Source organism: Petaurus breviceps, unplaced genomic scaffold (assembly GCF_028583685.1).
Source record: "Petaurus breviceps papuanus isolate PSGF00001 unplaced genomic scaffold, PetGlider_PUasm1.0 118, whole genome shotgun sequence".
Taxonomy (NCBI): domain Eukaryota; kingdom Metazoa; phylum Chordata; class Mammalia; order Diprotodontia; family Petauridae; genus Petaurus; species Petaurus breviceps.
Genome location: NW_027185616.1, coordinates 26099893 through 26110758, shown reverse-complemented (window position 1 = coordinate 26110758; position 10866 = coordinate 26099893). Strand labels below are relative to the sequence as shown.

The 10866-nt window shown below is 38.3% G+C and overlaps 1 protein-coding gene and 1 long non-coding RNA gene across 8 annotated transcripts in view; one reads left to right on the top strand and one right to left on the bottom strand.

Annotated features, from left to right (window-relative positions):
- Positions 1 to 10866, top strand: part of AUH (AU RNA binding methylglutaconyl-CoA hydratase) — a 218563-nt gene that overhangs the window by 192608 nt on the left and 15089 nt on the right. For all 7 annotated transcript variants that reach the window (XM_069087402.1, XM_069087435.1, XM_069087425.1 and 4 more), the window contains one exon: positions 8315 to 8502. In XM_069087402.1, the coding sequence (XP_068943503.1) occupies positions 8315 to 8502 (188 nt within the window). The remainder of the gene's footprint in view (positions 1 to 8314; positions 8503 to 10866) is intronic.
- The window catches only part of LOC138160707 (uncharacterized), a 159026-nt gene continuing 154998 nt past the window's right edge, over positions 6839 to 10866 (bottom strand). The window contains exon 3 of the long non-coding RNA XR_011168194.1: positions 6839 to 7265. This is a non-coding gene — a long non-coding RNA (uncharacterized lncRNA). The remainder of the gene's footprint in view (positions 7266 to 10866) is intronic.

Sequence of the window (10866 nt, the reverse complement as noted above, 5' to 3'; positions counted from 1 at the left end):
TTCTGAAGATCATCTGCAAGATAAGTTTCCAGTTATCAAGGTCCTTTCTTGAGCTGAACTGCCTGGCATTCAAACCCTTCCGCAAAGAACCCAACTCCAGTGGGTTCAAACAACGGCCAGTGTTGTTTGATGACCAAAAGTATATTTGCCTTAAAGACTATTTTATGGAGAACAAATACAAGGCAAGCACTCACACAGAGGTTAGAAGTAATTCAAGGACACTCTCAAGATCTCTCAAAAAATTTTTGGAATAGATTGTGTGACATGGGAATCACTGGCAGAAGCCCACCCAGAAAGGCATGCCCACATCAAAGAAAGCATTAAGCTCTATGAGCAAAGTGGAACTGCAGTAGCTCAAAAGAAACATGAGATGTGCAGATTTAGACATCTCCACTCCAAGTGTGGACTATTTGTGCCCAACCTGTGGTAGAGCCTTCTGAGCCTGTACAGTCAGACACACTGTACCTTGACTCCAACATAATGATGTCATTTTGGTCCTCTTTGAGAGCAAAGGACAGCAACCAAACTGTGGTTGTTTTTTGGTTTGTTTTTTAATTTAGTTTAGTTTTTCCCTATTGCCATCTTATAAAACAAGAAAAAAAAATCATGATTCAACCCTGATCTATTTATCAGGAATACATGGGAGTACTCTATTTCTCCCATGCTGTTTTGCTATGTAAGTTACTTTTACTGTAAGCCTGTATCTTTTGCTTCCTGGAATATCCTTTTCCAAATTCTCTAATCTGATCTGGTGTCAACTGAAGCTTGTGTGATCTTCACTGTGCCTCCTCAGTACATGAATTTTCTGACTTTTTTTTTAACTTTTAATATGTATTTATTTTTAGTTCTCAACATTCATTTCCACAAGATTTTGAGTTACAATTTTTTCTCCACATCTTTCCCCTACCTCCTACCCCAAAATAGTAAGCCCACTGAATACCCCTTACCCCAATCCATTCTCCCCTATATCCTTCTCTATTACCTCCCTAAATTTCTAGCAGGGCAAGATGGACCTCTATACCCCAGTGCCTGTACATCTTATTTCCCAGTTGCATATAAAAAACAATTTTTTTTTTTAAAGCAATTGGGGTTAAGTAACTTGCTCAAGGTTACACGGCCAGGTGTTTCTGGGTGGGTGCTAAGTGTCTGAGCCCGGATTCGATCCCCAGGTCATCCCGACACTGGGGCCGGTGCTCTTACTTGCTGTGCTACCTGGCTGCCCCAACAATTTTTTTTTAACATTTGTTTTTAAAACTTTGAGTTCCGGATGTTTTTCCTTCCTCCCTCCTCACCTACCTCCACTGGGAAGAAAAGCAATTCGATATAGGTTGTACACGTGCATTTACCCAAATCATTTCCATAATTGTCATATTGTGAAAGACCAACTATATTTCCCTCCATCCTATCCCACCCCCCATTTATTCCATTTTCTCCTTTGACCCTATCCCATTTCAAAAATATTTGCTTCTAACTATCCTCTTCCCCAATCTGCCCTCCCTTCTATCATCCCCCCTCCTATCCCCTACCCCCCTATTTTCCTGTAGGGTAAGATACACAATTGAGTGTGTATGTTATTCCCTCCTTAAGTCGAATTCAATGAGAATAAGGTTGATCCATTCCCTTTCACCTTCCTGTTCTTCCCCTCCATTGTAACAGTTTTCTCTTGCCTGTTTTATAGAATATAATTTATCCTAATCTATCTCCTCCTGTCTCCTTGTCCTTCAATAAAATCCTCTCTCACCTCTTAATTTTATTTTTTAGATATCATCCCTTCGTATTAAATTCATCCTGTGCCCTCTATGTATACATGAACATACATATGCCCACAATCGCATATTTATTTATATACACATACACCCTCCTATACATACATATATGTATGTATGTATACATATATATGTATACACACATATATTCCCTTCAACTATGCTCATACTGAGAACAGTCTTATGAGTTACAAAAGTCAGACTTTCTCTTCAACTCTGGGTTTTTTCATCAAGAATGTTTGAAAGTCCTCTATTCCATTGAATGACCATATTTTCTCCTGTAGCATTATACTCAGTTTTGCTGGGTAGGTGATTCTTGGTTTTTGTCCTAGCACTTTTGACCTCCGTAATATCATATTCCAAGCCCTTCAGTCCCTTAGTGTAGAAGCTGCTAGGTCTTGTGTTATTCTGATTGTGTTTCCGTAATACTCAAATTGTTTCTTCCTGACTGCAGTATTTTCTCCTTGACCTGGGAACTCTGGAATTTGGCTATGATATTCCTAGGAGTTTTCTTTTTGGGATCTTTTTCAAGAGGTGATTGGTGAATTCTTTAATTACTATTTTGCCCTCTGGTTCTAGAATATCAGGGCAATTTTCCTTGAGAATTTCTTGCAAGATGGTGTCTAGGCTCTTTTTTTGATCATGGCTTTCAGGTAGTCCAATAATTTTAAAATTATATCTCCTAAATATACCTTTCCAGGTCAGTGGTTTTTCCATTGAGCTATTTCACACTGCCTTCTATTTTTTCATTTGTTTGGATCTGTTTTATAGTATCTTGATTTCTCATTAGCTTCAGCAGTTAGGTGGAGCAGTGAGTAAAGCGCTGGCCCTGGAGTCAGGAGGACCCAAGATTGGTTCCAGCCTCATACACTTAACACCCACACAAAAACACTAGTTGTGTAACCTTGGGCAAATTACTTAACCCCAATTGCCCTCCAAAAGGCTAAATAAATAAAGTCATTAGCTTCCAATTGCTCCAATCTTACTTCGAAGGAGTTATTCTCTTCAGGGAGTTTTTGAAATTCCTTTTCCATCTGGCAAATTCAGTTTTTTAAGGCATTCTCCTCACTAACTTTTTTTTTTCTTTTTGGAGGGCAGTTGGGGTTAAGTGACTTGCCCAAAGTCACATGGCTAGTAAGTGTGTCAAGTGTCTGAGGCTGGACTTGAACTCAGGTTCTCCTGACTCCAGGGCGGGTGCTGTATTCACTATGCAACCCAGCCACCCCTACTCACTGGCTTTTTGAGCTTCTTTTCCCATTTGACTTAGTATATTTTTAAGGTGTTATTTTCTTCAGTGTATTTTTGGGTCTCCTTTAGCAGGCTGTTGACTTGCTTTTCATGATTTTCTTGCCTCATTCTCATTTCTCTTCCAAATTTTTCCTCCACTTCTCCTACTTGATTTTCAAAATCCTGCTTGAGCTCCTCCATGGCCTGTAATTTATTCATATTTTTCTTGGATGCTTTTGATGTAGGAGTTCTTATTTCACTTCCTTCCTCCTGCTTCATGACTTGATCCTTTTTGCCCCAAAAAAGGAAACTATGGTTAGATTACATTTCCTAGGCTTGTTCATCTTTCCAGTCAATTATTTGACTCTTGAGCACTTTGCAACAGTAGAACTCTGCTTCCAGAATGGAAAGAGCTTTGTCCCAAAACCCCAAATGGGGTTTTTGCAGCTGCTGGAGCTATGAGTTGGGCACCCTCTCTGCAGACAACACAAGCTCTGGCTCACTGGTCACACCCCAGGACCACCACCCAAGACCTCGATCCAGATCCAAGCAGGTTAAATAAAGAGTGATTACCCTCTGAATGGTCGCTTGGTCCCACTGCAATCTATAAGCCAGGATCTCCTGAGATAGCCAAGCAATGGCGGCTGCACAGCTGCCGCCATGCTGCCACCACTTCTTACCCTGGGGGCAGGGGCTGGCCCATGCTCTTGGTCCCCCTGTTCCCTTAAAGTTTCATACTTACCTTTTACTTTCTTTTTGGAATTTATGGTTTGATAATTCTGAAAACCGCCACAGCTGCTGTGATTCTCTCTCCTGAAGTCTGCTAATGCCCATTGCTGGTTGGGGCCGCCCTAGGGCCAGAAACCACATGGCTGACCATGGGGCTGTGCTCAGCTCCCATTCTGGTGCCATAGATCCTTCCTGTCAGCCTTCCAGGCTTCTGTAACAGTAATGGAATTTAAAGATCCCCCTGTATTGGCTTGGTTTTTGGATTGATTGTGTTAAAACCCAGAGCTTGTGAATCCCACTTGTGGGATGGACTTTGATGTGAAAAAAGAGGGCTTAACTGGGAGGAGCTAGTGACGTAAATTTAGAGAGACACAAGAAAAGAGAGAGGCAGAAGAACTTTTTGGAAGCAGCATCTTGGAGGCAGAGAGAGACAGAGAAGATTGTGGAGGGCCACTTTGAATTCCCCAGGACTTTTGAGAGCTGCCACCCAGAGCTGCCAAGGACTGAGGAGACATGGCTGTTATGCTGGTACTTTGTCTGTTTTGAAGTTGTTTTGCCAGATTTGTCCACTGGTGAAGGACAGTCCTATTGTTGCAGAAGTTCTAGAACCTGGCTTTTGGTTCAGAGCTGTGCTGAGACTGTTCTGCAGACAGAGAGTGAATTCTCTCCACTGGTGAAGGACAGTGCTGTTGTTGCAGAGGTATTGGAACCTTGCTGTTGGTTTAGAGCTCCAGAGACTGTTCTGCAGAGAGTGAATTAATGAAGACACTGGCGATGTATCTTGTGGCCTTGCTAAGCTTTGTCTCCCCAGGAACAAAGATTGCTGAGAACTTTCCTGGGGTCAAGATGAAGAAAAGACTTCTCTTTGGGTAGTAAATGCTGTGCTTAAGCTTGTTGTAACTCTGGGGTAGATGGCCTATTCAATTGTAATCCAAGGGTGGGGAACTTTTGACCTTTTTGTGCTCTGTGATCGAACAAATTAATGTACTTTGCTTATGATTGGTAACTAATCTCCATTTGAGAAGAGGGTCTTTGTGGTTGACTAAATGAATGTACAGCCTAGGGGTGGAGTAGTACTTAGAAGAGGGTCTTGGGATTGACTAAATGAATTATAATGTCCAGGGTTGGGGTAGTACTTGGAGATTATTGAATTACACTTGGTAAATGCTGTATTTTGAATGATGTCATATTTTGATCTTCTCTGTTCTTAATTTTTCACTGAATAAAATGGAGAGCAGCTATGCTGGTATTTTGAACCTTGGGAAGTTGCCTTTGCTTGGCATTATAGCTTCTTTCAGCTGGAGCTTTGTTTCTCTTTGTCTGTGTGGGTACTGTACCTCTAAAGTTTGTTCAGAGTCATTTTTACATGTATTAGAAGTGATTGGAGGGGAGCCCACACTGTGTTTGTGCCAATCTCTGCCATCTTGACTCTTCCCCCTCTTTCTGACATTTTGTGATATTTTTCTTTGACCTGGGAGCTCTTGATACCAGGATGTTTCATTTGGGGGTTTTCTCTTAGGAAATGCCCAGTATACTCTGTATTTCTGCTTTGTCCTCTGATTCTAAAACATCTGAGCAGTTTCTTTTGAGGATTTCTTGAAATATGATGTCTAGACTCTTTTTTGGTCCTTAGCTTTCAGGTAGTCCAGTGATTCTTATATTACCTCTCCACTGACCTGTTTTCCAGATTTATTATTTTTCCTGTAGGATACCTTACATTTTCTTCTATTTCTTCAGTTTGATTTGGTTTTCATATTTCTTGTTGTTTCATAGAGTTATTGTGTTCAATTTAATACGTTTTCATTTGTAGGGAGACTTTTGCTTCATTAAAATTTTGTACCTCTCATTCTAAGTTGTTAATCTTTCTAGATCTTTTGTCCATAGCTTTTATTTTTTTTCCATTTTCCCTTCTACCACTTTCATTTGGTTTTTTAAATCATTTTTTAACTTAAGGAAAAAAAAAACCTCATGCTTCATTCCACCAGGAATTCTAGTTGTTCTTGTACCTGAGCTGTGCTTTTCTTTGAGACTTTGCTTATAGAGGCTTTGCTTTGTTTTGGAGTTATAATTTCTTCTGGGTTTGTGTCTTGAGTGTCCATGTCACAAATAATAGCTTCATGTGGTGGAATTTTTATGTATTTATTTCTTTGCTTGCTCATTTTTCCTTGGCCTTTGTTTTAGGGCTGGGTTCTATATACTTCTAGAGAGAATGTCTGAGCCGAATTGTCCTTGCATCCTCCTCCTGCTTTCTTGGCATATTGAGTGTTGCATTATCTCAGGATCTCAAAGACAACTCAGGTTGTGACCTCCCAACTTTCAGTGCTCTACATAGTGTACATTCTGATCCAGGGAAAAGTCTGGTCCCTGCTCTCCTGGTCTGAACTCTGCAACTTCTTGACTTATGTTTGGGTCTGCATAATGTTCCTGTTGCCTTGCCCCAGTTGGAAGTTCCAGTAAACTGATGCTGGATTTAACCACTCTCAGCCAGCTGGAAAACTCTACATTTTCAAAGTGACAAAATACCAGATTATTCCTTACAGGTTTCATACTAGACTGAAAGCTATAACTGAGAGACTTGAAGCTACACAGCCATTGTTTGCTTTTGAACTTATTCCAGCTCAGTACATAGCTTGCAATCACTCCTTATGCTGGAATTCCACCTCAATGAACAAGACTCATCTTTAGTCTGCTCATGAGCCAGATTTGGGTAGTGAATGACAGAATTGCCTATGACACCCATTCCTACATCCTTCTCAAGGTCAGGGTCCCCTGTGGGACCTCACCTTGCCCTGATGCAAAATCTCAGTCCTCTTTCAGTAGCTGTGTCCTGAAATTCTCTACATGGGCATGCTTCTGCTGTCCACAGACTACTCTGTGTCCTTGTACTGACCTGAGCTAGAAATGCGACTAAGATATATTTTTTTTCCTAATCAGGATTTCTTCTGGTACATTTTCTAGATCCCTATGGAATAGTTGTTTTGGAGGATTTCTACTGTACTTCTCCTGCTTTGCTATCTTAGCTCCACCCCAGCCAAGTAGATTTTAATTGTCATTTTTAATTACTTAACATACCACTCTAAAATGTCACCCAGTGCATCATTTTTCTGAAATGCTGCTATCTTTCAAAACAAACTTTAATATATACCTTCAGCTTCTACTTGGATTTTCAGTATAAAGATTAAGTTGGGTATATATAACAGTTGTGAGAGTACCTATCAATACATTTTATATTCATATATAAATGAATAAATATACTTATATAAACACATTTAAAATTAATACATATGTGTATAAATTAATATAATAACATATTGGTATTATGTATTATTTTACATTATCTATGTGTAGTATATAAAAATGAATGTAACATATACATAAATATGTAGAACATATTATATGCATGTTTCTACCAACTGTTTATTAAATTTATAGTTCTATGAAAGCTTTTTTTCTTCCAAGTTTCAGTGAAATAAAACTTTCTTCAACTGAAGGTTGTTGAGGCATGTTGACCTTTAACTTGCATTAAACATTCTTTTTGGATTCCTAAAAAAAAAAAAATGAAGTATATGGAATAGAAAGTGATCACAAGCATAAAAATCTTCAGATTATAAAGGAAATTTTAAAAGAAAAGGCAAAACTCACTATCTTAGATCTGAACTGCCTAGAAAAAATAAAGGGCAAAGGAGCAGAAACACAGCCCTGCATTTATAGTGTTCATACGTATCACTTTCTTTATGACCTTCTTTATTTTGAGGTGTGGGGAGAGAGAAAAGAGAAGAACAATAGAACAGTTAGTTGGCACAGTAGATAGAGCTCTGACCTGAAATCAATATTGCCTGAGTTAAAAATCCACCCTCAAATATTTACTAGCTCTGTGTCCCTGGACAAATCCCCAGCCTAGTTCCTCATCTATAAAATGAGGATTATAATAGCATCCACTTCATAGAGTTGTTTTGAGGATCAAATAAATAATATTTATAAAGCACTTGACACAATGCCTTTCATGTAAGTGCTTAATAATTAGTGTTTAATAAATGCTTGTACCCCTCCCCTTCTTTGAGAGAGAGAAAATGTGATCATAACATATGACAAAAAAAAAAAACTTATAAATCATGTCATTAATGTCAATAGAATAAAATCACCTATAAAACTGAAGAGAGAGGCTGAATGGATTAGAAAGATGAATCAATAATATGTTATATACAGGAGATTCATATGTCAATTAAGATGCTTTAGGTAATTCCAGAAAAACAAAGGTAGCAGTAATGGTTTCAAACACGTTGCCTAATAAATGGGAATGATACAAAGCATATATTTATTTATCAACTTTGCATGGAATTTCTACAAAACCTCAAGCATCATGCGTTGATTAGTTTTGTAAAACTTTTTTTTCTCTTTAAAAGAAAATTCCTTTTCAGGAAGAACAGTTGTCTTAATAGTAGCGATGGAAGGGACGTTTTGGAGATAAGGAAGAGCAAAAAACAAAAAATATCCATGAAAATTGTATATTGAAACTTGGAATTCTCTGATGTTACATTTAAAAACTTGTATCAAATCCTTGCTTGCATTTTTCTTTTTTGTTCATGTTACAGGAGGAACACAGAGGTTGCCTCGTGTCATTGGCATGGCTCTGGCAAAGGAAATGATCTTCTCTGCTCGTGTATTAGACGGCCAGGAAGCAAAATCAATAGGATTGATCAGCCATGTTTTAGAACAAAATGAAACAGGGGATGCTGCCTACAGGAAGGCATTAGCCCTAGCAAGAGAATTTTTACCTCAGGTATTTCTGGTTATAGTCTTTTATCCGGTTGTTGCCTTATAATAGATTGATAAAATAGTTAACAAAAAGTAGTAAGCAGATTTACTGGGAATGTGAACTCCCTGAAAGAAAAATTCTTTTTAAGTTGTGAAATAGATGATTTATTAAGCTAACAAAAAATCTATTTCTTTCTATTTTAACTTTGTATTTTACTCTTTCATTTTTTCCCTTGTTAGTCAATATACATACCTTAGACTTTCCTTTAATATATTTTTCTCATTTTCATAAACAGATAAAATGATTTTAGTAAGATTTAAGATAAAACTAGAATTGAGAACATACATTAAGTAGGCTAATATCTTGTCCTACCCATGATAAATTTGTTTGATTCTTTAATTGCTTCTTGGAGTTTTGTTAGCATCTTATTCCAAATATTAATATTATCAATAATAGTTTAATTAATAGTAATAACATTAATATAATGCTGTCACATACATTTTAAGTATCCAGTTTTTAAAGTAGCTACACATGTCTGTATTTTACTTATTTTAGTATATGACTTTGTTGATAACACAGTCACTATTTGGCACACTCTCTAAAATGACCCCTCTCTAGGGGCAGCTAAATGGTGCAGTGAATAGAGTACTGGCCCTGGAGTTAGGGGGACCTGAGTTCAAATCCAGCCTCAGACACGTAACACAAAAACTAGCTGTGTGATCTTGGGCAAGTCATTTAACCCCAATTGCCCTACCTTCCCCCCTCCAAAAAGCAAAAAAAAAAAATGACCCCTCTCTTCTATGTTTACAGAAATTATAATTGGTTCAAAACCTGACACTAAATAGAAAGCATTTGTACGAAGATTTGGCACAGTCCGTTAAATGATTTTTCAAAGTTGATTGTTTCCAGCCTCGTGTATTACTTCTCTACTATCTTGATAGATCATATCTATCCTTCTTCACTCTTTCTGAGGCTTTACTCCTCCCTCCATTTATCCCCTTACACACTTGTTTTGCTCCTGTTGATAAGAAATCTTCAAAGCTTTCCTACCAGCTAACAAATAAAATCTGCATCTTTAGGTTGGTGCACAGAGCTTCCCACAATTAATCCCAGACTACTTTTCTAGCTTTTTCTTACTGCTTCTCCTCACATGTATTCTGGCTATCACAAAAATAGACTATTAGCTATTCCCCGTTTATTCTACCTGCATCCCGCCTCCATACTTGCTCTTAATGTTTTTTCCTTCACCTTAAATAACAATAACTGATGATAATATGTACTGCTTTAAAATGTTCAAAGTGCTTTTCTTAAGTTATTTCTTCTAAGCCTCAACAACCCTTCTATGAAGCAGAATACTTTGTGGAGGGACCAAAGGTATAAGTATCTGATCTGAGTGATGAAACATACTGCCTCTGAGGCTACTTGGTCAACAAGCATTTATCAAGTGCTTATTATGTGTCAGGCACTATGCTAAACCCTTTGTTGATAACACAGTCACTATTTGGCACACTCTCTAAAATGACCCCTCTCTAGGGGCAGCTAAATGGTGCAGTGAATAGCAAAGCACCAGCAGACAGTCCCTGCCCTCAAGAAGCTTACATTATAATGTGGAAGATAATACATAAAAGAGAGTTGAAGATGAGGAGAGAGATAAAGATGCCCAGCTTGGAAGCATGGTTTAGAAAGTATTGTGGCAATGAGTCAGCTGTGCAGCCAGAGAAGGATAAAGACTTCTTTGGCCTAGCTCTGCTCCTCAAATTGGAGGTTATGGGAGGAAACATCCAATAAGAAGAGGCATCCTCAAAGGAAGAAAGTACTGCCAATGAGAGAAGCAGTCTAGGAACGGAGTTAGTTTCTAGAGTAAAGAGGTTTCTATGCCATGGCAGAGAAAGATCTGTGGAGATTAGCAGTGTATACTGGAGAGAGATGTCATAAAAGAGTCGCTTGGGGCAAAGGGTTTAAATGACTTCCTTGTCCGAAGTCTTATAACTCCATGTGTCAGAAGTAGGATCAAACCCGAAGTGTTACTGAGGGTGAGGCTGGTTCTCTAGCCTCTATGCCATCACGTTTCTTTAGGTAAGTTCAACTACAATACTGTTATCCCCATTTTACAGATGAAGAAATAGACTAAGAAAAGCTAAACCCATGAACACATAGCTAGTAAATGTCAGAAGTAGGATTTTAACCTACATCTTTAGTACTCAAAGTCTAGCATTCTGTACACTGCCAGTACTGCCGCATCTAATGGACTGTCCTCGACTACATCTTATCCTTTTAAAAAGTCTGTCCTTTAATGGCCCAACTTAAATTCATCCTCTATGAAGCTTTCCTCTAAAGTTCTATAAACCTTGGGCCACTACAATCACATGCTTTTTTTTGTAGTTATTT